The 13,595-nt window shown below is 39.0% G+C and overlaps 1 protein-coding gene across 19 annotated transcripts in view; it reads left to right on the forward strand.

The window, feature by feature from the left end:
* Positions 1-213: 213 nt before the first annotated feature.
* The window catches only part of neb (nebulin), a 299,811-nt gene continuing 286,429 nt past the window's right edge, over positions 214-13,595 (forward strand). For 14 of the 19 annotated variants that reach the window (XM_060827054.1, XM_060827062.1, XM_060827061.1 and 11 more), the window contains exons 1-4: positions 226-268; positions 889-1,015; positions 1,220-1,319; positions 10,675-10,743. In XM_060827054.1, the coding sequence (XP_060683037.1) occupies positions 1,248-1,319; positions 10,675-10,743 (141 nt within the window). In that variant the 5' untranslated portion in view covers positions 226-268; positions 889-1,015; positions 1,220-1,247. Of the gene's footprint in view, positions 269-888; positions 1,016-1,219; positions 1,320-10,674; positions 10,744-13,595 lie in introns of all 19 variants that reach the window. The other 5 variants (XM_060827069.1, XM_060827066.1, XM_060827070.1 and 2 more) reach the window with 3 other exon arrangements.

Genomic DNA, 13,595 nt, shown 5'->3' on the forward strand with positions numbered 1-13,595 from the left:
CACTGAATTTGCATTGTCTGAGGTCATCCGAGCTTTTGACCAGCATCACTGGTGTCCCTCCTCGGGTTTGCTGAACAGGTGGCTATTAAAGGGGTCACTAGGTATATTTAGCAGCTGAAACTTGAGTAAAATCGCTTGGTGATTGGTCTGCCAGTTCACATGTTAATTTAGACGCTGATGCAGCTTGTAGCTCTTGCCCAGCGTTTCTTGGGAGGGGAACGTTGGGGAGGCTGTAGCTGCTGGGGAAAATTACTTTTAAATATCACCGGTAAGATTTTGTGATTTGTCTTCACGTCCGGATTGTAAGATGTTCGTGCAAAGAGGTGCTATACTTACTATGTGCTTTAATTACTATACAGTATATCTGATCAGGACAGAATCGATTTGGTCTTCAATTAGTGTACAGTAAATCTTTGAAGTTATTATTCCTTTGTTTAAGGATATTTCCAACATGGTGTAACAGCCACTGCTTTTGTTGTAATTGTGGAATCGTGTAGAAGATACTGCTTATTTTATTAGAATATTAGAACATCCAGAGAGTTAAAAAAAAGTTCAACGGACTCTGTTCCTAAATTTAACTCTGTGCACTTTGCTTGCCTCAGAAGGAATTGCAACTCAGCTAGCTAAACTAAACCAGCCAATCGCACAGTACCATTAACCTATGTGACAAATTTCTCGAAGCATAGGAGCAGCTGTTGCAAACCCTTGCTACTTGATCTAAACACTTCCCTCCCCTCCCCATGTATTGTGCCATCCATGGAGACTTAATAGTGACAGTGCAAGCAAATCATTCCTTGAACAAAACTTTGCAAATAAATACTTAGATCTTCATTTTATTTAGTTATTTGTCATCAGCACTTAACTTACTTTCCCCCCTCCTTTTTACAGCTGTAAATTTAAGAGTGCAGAAACTGAGGGGAGTACAATCCTACGGTAATTGGACAGTGTCAAGTCTCATTTCTATGAGGTCGTTAGGTATACTTTTTTGCTGACGCCCAGCAAGTATTTTTGTACGGTATGTCTGCCATACATTATTTGTCTATCTAGATGTGTATATAGAGCACCTCAAGGGTTGATTCTTTCTGGATCCCATGACGGAGTCCTTTAAGATAATTTACATTTGCAGATTTTCGTTAATGCATCTTCTTTGACTTACCTGTGCATTTTAATCTTCCATTTGGTGCATTGTACTAGAATCTAACACCTTGCTTTGCTTTAGGACACTCAATCAGTGATAAACAGTAAAAATGGAAGACGATGAGGGAGAATATGAGGAATATGAAGAGTATGAGGAGTATGAAGTGGAGGAGTATATTACGGTAAGAAATGTAAAACGGTTGTGAGAAACAGGATCAGCTAGGAGAAAAAAAAGCAACAAATCTTCTTTCTTTATGTAGTCAAAACTGCAGTTAGTGAACACTTAAAGAGCTATTTTCTAACTATATAGTCCACCAATCAACATAGTCATTTTGATACTGGTTAAATCTTTATAGTAATGATTTTTTGAAAACCATTAATGGTAGCGCAAGTACACTCTCAAGTCTGGCTGTCCAAACCTCGTGATCAGAAAATGGGACTGTTTTATGATTGTTCCCCCCCCCCCATTCTAAATTGGTTGCACTAATGTTTGAAAGTTGTAGAGCCATGCAACTTACTAAATTCATTGTATTTTCTCAACAAACCTGGTCAGAGGTGGTATTACACACCTTTGGAACAGGTGGGACTTGAACCCTGGCACTGCTGCACCACAAGAGCCCTTTTTATGAAAAACTCCATTTTTCTAATCCACCTGTTCAGAGGTGTTATTACACAGTTCTAGAGCAGATGGAACTTGAGCACAGTCCTCCCAGTCTGGAGTATGGACACTACCACTGCACTACAGAGCCCTTATTGAAAAAGTACCTTTAATCAGCCTGTTCAGAATTGCTATAATTCATCTCTGGAACAGGTGGGACATGAATCCAGGCCTCGCAAAAGCTCTTATTAATGGGTCAGAAATCAATTAATATCCGCTGTAATACTGCCATTAAGCTGAAGTGCTTTGCAATCAGGTCATTTGGTTTCCTTCCAGCGCCTTGGGGTTCCGATCTGCACCAATTTATAACTGAAAACGGCCAAGTTTCAGAATTATGCATTGCCTCCTTTCTGAAGCCGTTGGTTGTTATGAATAAGTCTACCTGCATTTAATCTACAAAAAATTCACGTTAATGATCAAGTACAGTTATATGTAATCTCCTGCTAAAATTGGGAGGTTGACCTCAACAATTAAGCGATATCTTTTCCCCTAACAGCACAAAAATGTTTCTTCACATCAACAAACAGCAGTCATGTTGCTATTTCTGTATACAGACTCCAACCCCCCAATAGCAGCAACTCTTTATCTAACAGCTCTTAAATAGAAACGTACGCTTCATGTGAAAACAGAACTGAATAAGATTAAACAAAAAATGGATAATCCCTCACCTCAACAATTAAAATAAAGTTACATTTGCCTCAAGGCACCGAAATAAAAACTTCAAGTCAAGTTATTTTAATTACTCATTGCTGCTTTCTCAGTTCGTGCCAGAGTCATTCGCTGGACTCAGATAGTTTAGCAGTCAGCATTTAATAAAAGGCACGCTGAACATGCAGAAAGAATTCAGCATCCGTGTTCAATCCGGCTGAGCACTCACTTCTCAAGTGGTTGATAGGGTAAAAGCTGCTCTAACAGATCTGGAATAAAATAATCGGCGATCAAATCCAACGGGGAACTAACCGGTCTTCAGTATCGTTATATTTTACATACATATACCCTGCCTCAGAATTGGGCGATGTCCAAAAATCAGACTTTTTAAAAAAAGCTGGACCACGATTTTAAAAGTTATGAATAACGAAGAAAATAACTTAGGGGCCTTTTAGGCTCGGCTAGATGGTACTTTTGGCTTGGCGCCACACTGACTAGTTGTTGGTCTTTTCAGGCATTCCAAATACTCCCAATGACCCTTGACCTGACCCGAACTCCCCCACCCCCCAACACATTTCCCCATCCTCTCACCACTCCCATCCGTATTCCTGCACGGATTCAGTCCCAAGTTTATTTTAGTTTTGAAAAACTGCACTTGTATTGATTTTAGATAAATAATGGACAGTCATAGAGATGTACAGCATGAAAACTGATTCTTTGGTCCAACTTGTCCATACTGACCAGATATTCTAAATTAATCTAGTCCCACTTGCCAGCGTTTAGCCCATGTCTCTCCAAACCCTTCCTATTCATGTACCCACCCAGGTGCTTTTTATATGCTGTACCACTTCCTCTGGCAGCTCATTCCATGCACGCACCACCCTCTGTGTGAAAAAAGTTGCCCCTAAGCTTCCTTTTAAATCTTTTCCCTCTCCCTTAAACCTAGTTATAAATCACATAACACCAGGTTATAGTCTAATAGGTTTATTTGGACTATAACCTGGTGTTGTGTGATTTTTATCTTTGTGCAACACTGGCACTTCCACATCATGGCTACCCTTAAATCTATGCCTTTAGTTTTGGACTCTCCTACCCTGGACAAAAGGCCTTGGCTATTCACCCTATCCATCTGCCACATGATTTTATACAGTAATGTAAGGTCACCCCTTAACCTCAAGTTCAGGGAAAATAGCCCTAACCTTTTCTCTCCCAGCAGCTCAAACCCTCCAGCCCTGGCAAAATCCTTGTAAATCTTTTCTGAGCCCTTTCAAGTTTCATAACATTTTCCTATAGCATGGAGACCAGGATTGATATTCCAAAAGTAATCTAACCAAAGTCCTGTACAGCCACAACATGACCTTCCAACTCTTATGCTCAATGCTCTAACCAATTATGGCAAGCACACCAAACACTTTCTTCATTATCTCATCTACCTCCAATTCCACTTTCAAGGAGCTATGAACCCAGCACTCCAAGGTCTCTTTGTTGGCAATACTGCCTAGGACTTTTCCATTAAGTGTATAAGTCCTGCGCTGATTTGCCTGACCAAAATGTAGAACCTCACATTTATCTAAATTAATCTGGTCCTTCTCAGTTCATCGGGCCATCTAATCAAGGTCCCATTTTACTCTGGGGTAACCTTCATGGCTGTCCATGACACCATATTCATTATTTATCAGGCATAAGTGATCAAATCTTAATTTCTGCCTTTTTTGACAGTGTGCTAATATGTTTTCATAATATTCTGCGATAACTGAAATTTATACTCGGTCAACTTCCTCAATATTTTTAAAATCACTGTTTATTGGCATGGTGAGACTTTGTTTCCTTCTATCTTGTAGACTGCTAATTTACAGCAAAAATCAATCTTTAACTAAACCAATGAATATACATTTGATTTTTCAACCTATATATTTTTACATGCAGTTTGAAATTTTCTGATGAATTATAGGGGCAGCCAATCCTTGTTAGCAGGAGTTTTATTAGATTATTCACTTTAGAAAGCAGGACCATTAGTGATGAATTGACACACTGATAGAGTAATTTCTCCAAATATAAAGCTCACACCAATGGCACAGAGTTCTCCTGTTTAACTCTTGCTATTTAAGTGTACAGATTAATGTTGTATTGAACTGTTAGATGCACTTTGGAGGTTGGTGTAGACTTGATGAGCTGAATGGTCTCTATCTGCACTGTAGGAATTCTATGAATTGGTGGTAGGATTCTGTAATTGACTGTAACATCATGGATTTAGGAAGGAAAACAACTCATGACAATTTTCACTGGTCACCAGGAAGTGACATCTAGTGGAAAATATATGCACGCAGTCAGTGTTTGGCGACTGATCAGGCTCAGTTGTAATTCCCTCAAGAATCAAAACTGCTCACTGAAATTGTCTGCATTCTAATGAACAGGTTGGGAGAAATTACATTGGGCATTTCAACCTTAGAAGAGGACAGAAAGAAATTTGGTCAAAATTATTAATCACCCCTCCCAAATGCAGTATTTGGTGCTGGAATATACCAGCTTTCTTTCTCCCACTTTCTCCTCCAGGAATAAAAATGACAATTGGAACATTGCAACTATTGCTTCAGGTGAAATTAGGAAATGTAGCATAGGCTGAGAATTAAACTTAGTCCCACTAATTCTATAGTACAATATACTACAAATGCAATAATCCACAATCAACAAATCACAGTATGGTGTACTGTGTTTATTTTCAAACACAATAACTAATAAAAATGATAATTGAAATGTATAGAATTCATAGAGTGCTGCATGGATTAGATGGTGTAGGGTTTAATCTTCTGATGATCTAGAGCTGGAGATCATTCAAGTTAATCAATCACATATAGGATTTGAAAGTTTGGAAATCTTTGGAATTCTGCAGCCCAGAGGACCTTGCGTATATCTATTGCGCACTTTCGTAACTGAGATTGTTGGATCTTTAAGCATAAAGGATATGGTGATAGGGGGAGAATGTGGAGTTATGAAGTTCAGCCGTGATCTTGAATCATATGGAGTACTCTTAATCCTTTACCTTATCTTATTAATATGCTTGATTTTTCTCACGGCAGTTATCTAGCTAATCCTTCAGTTCCATTAAGATATACAATCAATGTCAGGGCAATGGGATGGACAATACATTTTGAAATTGAATTTTTCAAGATACAGCCAAATACAAAATTTGAGAGCACTTTTGCCTATCAGGCCATCATAGAAATTGGGAAAAAGGTTAGTCAATTGTATTATTCAAAAATGAGAGCACAGAGAAATATTAGTCTTGCAAATGTTGAGAGGTGGATAAAGTAATAGGACTTATAATAGGGTATATTTTGGTTATGTCAGAAATCTGTCATAATAACATTGTCTTCTAGAAAAAAAATGCCATATTTAGCATAATCAGAGTCAGGGAGTCATGCAGCATAGAAACAGACCTTTCAGCCCATCAAATCTGTGCTGACCACCAAGAACAAGAATAACGATTGGCAGCCCTTATAATATATTCTGTTCAAAATCAAAACTAACAAGATTAATCCAAATAAAAAAGTGATGCTGATAAAGAACTGCGATTAAGTGTTCCCAAATCCAAATGTAAAAGTTGTGAGAATATTTTAAGAACCAAGTGAAAATATGTTAATCTATGTTGAGCTAGTTTTCCTGTTGATTGTGTTGATGAATAAAAAAGCTTTATTCATTTTATTGTATATGTATTGTTTAGCACCCCACTTGCTTGAATGAAGGTGTCATAAGTCACCGCATGCCTCCATTGTGATATGTGTACTTTTTATCTGCTCATTATGCATTTTTCCATACCCAGGATACTGGTAATCTTGTAATCATTTTCCCAGCTACATTCTCCATCATTCAAATAATAATCATAATCATGGCCTTTTGTTGAACACTTTCACATTACTTTCAGAGAAAAGTTTGCAGTGTTGTATCAAGCAATAAATGTTGTCCAAGTCAAAGATTGTTTTTCATACCATCAGCATGATGAGTGGCTCATTTTCATCCATGCCAAATTTGTTCCATGTTGTCATTGTCATCTTGATGATGGCTGAGAACCAGCTCTGGAGCGAGTCCATGCAGTCTTGTTAACTAAATGAATTTGAAATTGCAGCCAGTTACACGACAATGTTTCAAACTTAAAACTGAGTGGGAGATTCTAGTCTAGTGACAGGAGATTGTAGAAAATATGAGTCAGCCTCAGGCCAGTTATAATGAGCTAAATCCACCAAAAATAGACTTGGATACACAATTACACCAGCTTCAAAATGACTGATGTGAATCAGGTAGCTTGCACTATGGGGATTACAAAAGGTCATCTGAACAGTCTATCCATATCCCAGTTCAGCTACTGACAGCATAACAAAATAACTCATGCAGTTGATATTTTCTTCATGATCTACAGATTTTTTTTAAACCAGCTTGTTCAGAGATATTATTACACATGCTTGGAGTAGGTTTGACTTTAAATCAAGCCTCCTGGCCTAGAGGTAGAGACACTATCAGTATACCACAAGGGCTCTTAAATTTGCATTCGATCCACAGTTCCCATCCGAGCAATAAGCAGTCATTCCTTGACTGGGGATCAAACATGGGCCGTGGTGATAGCACCAAATTCCAACCATTAGACCATCAGAAAAACTCTTCATGATTGATGACAGACCAAATGTTATTAATTATAGCTGGGAAAATTGCTGATTTCAGCCATTTAAAGCATTGTCTGCTTTAATTTAATTGAATAAACCTCATTTTATTTTCAATAAAATGACATTATTTCATGCAAACCAAAATAATAAATGAAGCTGCTCAGCAATATTTTGTATGTGTTATTTTATCTAAACATCAAGATTTTAACTAATTTTACAATGATTACAACATATAATTAGATAGCTTTAGATATGTTCTATTGATTAATTGCCTGCACTGGAATAATCCCTTCCCACTGATAATTCTAAAGTTTTGATAAACTTGATTTCTAAACACTCTCTAAGTTGCAAAGTTCAAAGTTCAAGAACCATGCCAGGGCTTGAACACAACAATCCAGGCTGACATAGTTTTGCAATGCTGTGGGAGTGCTGTACTATCAGAGGTGCTGTCTTTTGGATGAAGTGTTAGTCAGAGGCACCATGTGCTCTCTTAGATGTAAATGTGGGCGGCACGGTGGCACAGTGGTTAGCACTGCTGCCTCACAGCGCCTGTAGACCCGGGTTCGATTCCCGACTCAGGCGACTGACTGTGTGGAGTTTGCATGTTCTCCCCGTGTCTGCGTGGGTTTCCTCCGGGTGCTCCGGTTTCCTCCCACAGTCACAAAGATGTGCGGGTCAGGTGAATTGGCCAAGCTAAATTGCCCATAGTGTTAGGTAAGGGGTAAATGTAGGGGTATGGGTGGGTTGCGCTTCGGCGGGTCAGTGTGGACTTGTTGGGCCGAAGGGCCTGTTTCCACACTGTAAGTCTAATCTAATCTAATCCCATGGCATTATTCCAAAGAAGAGCAGGAGAGTTATCCCTGATATTGCGGCCAATATTTATCCTTCAATCAGCATCCCAGCAAAACAAATTATCTGGTCATTATCACGTTGCTGTTTGCGGAAGTTTGCACTGTGCAAGTTGGCTGCTATGTTTCCTATATTACACCAGTGTTGACACTTTAGAAGTTCTTCATAGGCCTACCAAATATAATGGCCAATCTCCATTCCTACTAGTTGCAGTATGCTCATTTCTCTCATTGGGCAGAGAGAAAAAAATTAATTCCCAACCTGCCCATGTCTCAAAAAAAATGGTACTTTTTGAACTATTTTGGGACACTCTGATGCTAAAGGTGTCTATTAAATCTGCTTTTTGAGAGGATAATTGCCTGTAGTTCCCAGGGATGGGGGATTTCAGTTATGTGAGAGCAGAGGTAATCAACGTGTGATTTAACAGAAGTCATCAAAATTATGAGGGGTGTTGATAGAGGGAATAAAAAGAAACTGTTTCCACAAATGAGAAGGTAGTAACCAGAGAGCACAGATTTATGATAATTAGCAAAAGAACCAAAGGGGATATTATCAGAATTTTGCTTTGTACATCGAGTGCTGTGATCTGGAATGGTGGAAATAGATTCAGTAGTATCTTGAAAAATTTGAGGAATTAATAAGCAAGAGTTAACTGTATCAAAATGCCATCACATGGTTGATGAGCCAAATGTCCATTCAGTGTTGTAAGGTTCTGTGATTGTCTTTGCATTCAGTTTAGCACAGAAAGTAAATCTTCACTCATTATCTTCAAATATAGGGGCCCACATGATATTGTATTGAACTCTCATTCTTCTGTCTCCCTTAGTGTAAGTCAAGAGCATTTTTGTCTTGTTGAAAGTATACTCCAGAGATTGCTTCTTAGTAATAAAGAAAATGTTGCTGTCAATATAGTTCAATCAGCCATCAAGCCATAGAGCTTTTATGGCACAGAAGATTATTCAGTCAGTGGAGTTTCTGTATAGGAATCCAATCCGTTCCATTCCTCTCTTAGCTAATTTCCCTCAAGTACCATCTTTATTGAATCATTCTACCTATTATTGTTTATAAAACTTTGCCCATCTCTGAGGTGAAATAGTTCAGTCTATACTTGCTAGGAGAGACCGTATAACCTTTCTTGAATAAATATCACTTCCCATTTTTTATCCCTTTGGCACCTTGAAATGTTCAATAGAAATTGGAAAATTAAGGAAAACCTTTCTTCATTTCCCCCAGCCCATTAGATACATGAATAAAAGAACCAACGCATACTTAAAGATAAGCGATTAACACGATCAATTGTATGTGATCTAAACTGGAACAATAAAAGTGTCTGACTGTGACCTCAGAAGCTACATCCTTTCTTTTGTAATACCAGGAGTTACTGCAGTTCAACTGAGTAGTCATTAATTTCAATCACTCCGTAGCAAGTTGTAAGCTTATTTTAATAAATCTTCTGGCACCAGGGGAGGGGAATAAGATGTTCATTTAAGATACATTTTAAAAAGTCATCTCCGTCACCAATAATATTCAGGAAAGGAAACCTGTAGATTCCCGGTCCATACTAAATGGTTGCTTCTTATAAGCGCGCCCAGTCATTCGATTGCAAACAGTAAAAGAAAGAACTGGTATTTTATATAGTGACTTTCACAACCTTAGGACACAACAAAGCACTTCAAAACCATCAAGTGCTCTTTAAGAATTTTGTTTGTAGGAAATCTGATTTTATGCACAGACAGGTCTAAAAGCAGCATTGAGAAAAATGACAAAATAGTCTGCTTAGTCAGGCCCATTGAGGAATGATATTGTCCCAGAGGCCAAGAATAATTCCTTTGCTTTGCTGAAACAGTGAACCTTTTATGTTCACCTGAGAGAGCAGATGTTTAAAGACTCATCTGTTGGTAATGTAGCACTGATGATCCAGCCGAACTGTTCTGCTCAAGTCTCTGGAAAAGGCCTTTAACCCCAAACCTTTTGATAGAGATCTGAGTAAGGCTGCTGAACTGGAACAAATACATTTTTATCACCATGAAAGGATGGGTAATAAAGAAAGCCTTGAAAGAATTAAGCACATCCCTAACAGATTGCTATAATGGAAACCAGAAAAAGCTTTTAAAAGACACTGATGTTTTATCAGATGTTCGTATTTATATTAGCCCTCATGGAATTACATGAAGAATACAAGATGAAAATCGATGGTTAATCCAATGTAGCATTTTGCATGTCTCCCACATGAACAAAACTGCTAATCATGTGTACCCACACTCCCCATGACAATTTGATTTCTCATTCTTTCAACCAACTATCATAGCCTATTCTGAAAAGTTGACCTGATCTCGCTTCAGTGTCATGGAAATCTGAATTGCTCTCCTCTAAGGTCTGTTGAGCTGAGGTCAGCTGAAATGATAAAAGTAAAATTAATAAGAGTTTTTATCAGCCAAGCATATTCATTAATGAAGGGCAAAGTTGTGTTAGTAGAGTTTTGATACAATACATCCACCACTCAATCTATTGATGGAACAGGTTCATGGGTTGAATAGCCTACCATTGACTCTATAATCCTAATCACAAATGGATGCAATGCAAGTATCCCCAGGCAGTTTGAAGAATATCAATTACAATAAGTCAATCTTGAAGGCTTTTAATGGACTCGCACAGAGTTGGAAAATAATGGGACAAAGTGATAACTTTTTTTGTCTTTGATTCTCTGTGGGATTTGGCCTGTTGTAGTACCATACATATGAAGGTGAAAAGGTGATAAAGGGAAAAGAGATTACAAAGGTTACAGAGGTAACAAAGGTAATTGCCTGTACCCTGTATGTTACAGGCATGCATGAAACAGTTGGTTATGTGGGCTGCTGAGTTAAAAATAGTGGCTGAAGTGAACTGTCTAGCTGGAAAAAAACCAAATTTGCCAACTTGCATGAGAACTTGCTGCTAGTTGTTTTATCATTATTCTTTCCTGAGAAGCACCAGGTGCGCAGTTAAACAGGCTACTATTGATATGTCCGATTCAGATGCTATCTGACTGAAACCCTTACTCTGAAGCCATATGCTTTGCTGATCTTCAAAGCCACCAGAGTGATACACAACACGAGCCAAATGTTAGCATTTCTATGTGAATAAATTAGTCTCCAACAGAACAGGTTGTGAACAGAATTAAGTAAATTACCACGTTCAAATGCACTTTCAAGTCACTTATTGATTACGATCATCATCACAATTTCCTTATGAGCAATTCAGACCAGTTTCCCAATTCAGATAAATGAATGGAATGTTGTTGTTTCAACCATTGTTGTGAAAGACTTGGAATTTACTTGAATCAGCCTTTACTCCTGGTGTAATCAGCCTATGAAAACCAACAAAAGAGAAGTGAATGAAGAAGATTGAATGAACTGAAAGATAGAATGTCACAATGTGGGTAAGAGTTCAATCCGAGAAATGCATAGCATAACAAACTTCAGAGATCTTCATGCAAGCTGATAGATGTTGGTCCAACCTTAGGTGGTATCTTTCCACTGTATACATCCTGTAATAGTGAACACTCTCTCATTGGTGCCGCATTGTAATGTGGTGCTGGTCATACCGGGTAAGTGAAGACCTGATTTGTGATTTCCTAAATGACCTGCTAAAACATTTGGAAACTAATCTGTTTAGAATTGAAAATGCTTGCAGTATCGGACTGTGTCTGATGAGCAGCATTATGTCTTCACAATAAGCTGCATGGATAATGCTTGATGGATTGTCTGGCTAGAGACCAAGATTCTAGTTTATGGTTTGAAATATTGTAGAAGAATTCCTCTGAAGAATTTTTTATCCCCCAGATTTTAAAATGTGTGCATTATTGCTTACTTTGGTTTCAGGCTCACTCTTATATGGCTGGACTATGTAAATTTACAACGTAGTCTTTACCAAGTTGGAAATTAGCTGAAAATGTGTTGCTGGTTAAAGCACAGCAGGTTAGGCAGCATCTCAGGAATAGGGAATTCGACGTTTCGAGCATAAGCCCTTCATCAGGAATGAGAGAGAGTAGCCAAGCAGGCTAAGATAAAAGGTAGGGAGGAGGGACTTGGGGGAGGGGCGATGGAGGTGGGATAGGTGGAAGGAGGTCAAGGTGAGGGTGATAGGCCGGAGTGGGGTGGGGGCGGAGAGGTCAGGAAGGAGATTGCAGGTTAGGAGGGCGGTGCTGAGTTGAGGGAACCGACTGAGACAAGGTGGGGGGAGGGGAAATGAGGAAACTGGAGAAATCTGAATTCATACCTTGTGGTTGGAGGGTTCCCAGGCAGAAGATGAGGCGCTCCTCCTCCAGCCGTCGTGTTGTAATGTTCTGCTGGTGGAGGAGTCCAAGGACCTGCATGTCCTTGGTGGAGTGGGAGGGAGAGTTAAAGTGTTGAGCCACGGGGTGGTTGGGTTGGTTGGTCCGGGCGGCCCAGAGGTGTTCTCTGAAGCGTTCCGCAAGTAAGCGGCCTGTCTCCCCAATATAGAGGAGGCCGCAGCGGATGCAATAGATGATGTGTGTGGAGGTACAGGTGAACTTGTGGCGGATATGGAAGGATCCCTTGGGGCCTTGAAGGGAAGTGAGTGTGGAGGTGTGGGCGCAAGTTTTACATTTCCTGCGGTTGCAGGGGAAGGTGCCGGGGGTGGAGGTTGGGTTGGTGGGGGGTGTGGATCTGACGAGGGAGTCACGAAGGGAGTGGTCCTTGCGGAACGCTGATAGGGTGCACAATGTACTTGCAAGCAACTTTGTTGCACCTCAGCAATTTTTCTTAAATTGCATCCAATAATTCATAGAATAATTAGTATCAAACACTTTAATTGTCTTTGTATGGTATTGACTTAAAAATAACAAAAGAAGAACTGTACAGAAGTGCCAAAATTAGTTGGGGGAGTGGTGACAACATCTCAATCACTTGAAAAAAAAATTCAGACTAGAAAACCTTATTCTTTAAGGCTGATGAACAATTTCAGGAATAGTGTCCACATCTTTTATTCTAATTCTTTCATGGGATGTGGGTATTGCTGGGGAGGTCAGCATTTTGTAGTCCAGCCCTAATTACCTCCAAACTGGTAGAACATTTGAGAATACAGTTGATAAAGAGTCAACCAAGTTACTGTAGATCTGGATTCAGAACATATAAGGTGGCAGACTTCCTTCACAAAAGAGCATTAACGCACCAAATGAATTTTAAACAACAATCAATGATAGTTTCATGGCACTATTACAGAGAATAACTTTACATTCCAGAATTATCCACTGAATTTAAATTCCATCAGCTGTTGCAGTAGAGTTTGAACCCATGCCCACAGAACCTGGAATACTAGACATTTTCCTATGCCATCTCCCTGCTCAAGAAAAAGGCTAATATTAATGAAACAGCTGAAAAAAACGGCATGCCAAAAGTATTGGAAATTCAGAGCTCCAATCAGCTTTTGAGATATATGGATAGGTTAATGTATTAGATGTGCCATTTATTATTAGAATCTTGAGATCAAATGTTTCAAACATATGGGTTGATAGTGTTGCGTAATATTACTAACAAATACAGTGAACCTGATTTTACTCAAGCCCCATATCCTAACATTGTTAAAATAGCTGTCAGCACTGCATTATGAAATTTCCCTTGTCTTCAACTTTAAAAATCCTGAATGGC

Source organism: Hemiscyllium ocellatum, chromosome 7 (genome assembly GCF_020745735.1).
Source record: "Hemiscyllium ocellatum isolate sHemOce1 chromosome 7, sHemOce1.pat.X.cur, whole genome shotgun sequence".
Lineage (NCBI taxonomy): Eukaryota > Metazoa > Chordata > Chondrichthyes > Orectolobiformes > Hemiscylliidae > Hemiscyllium > Hemiscyllium ocellatum.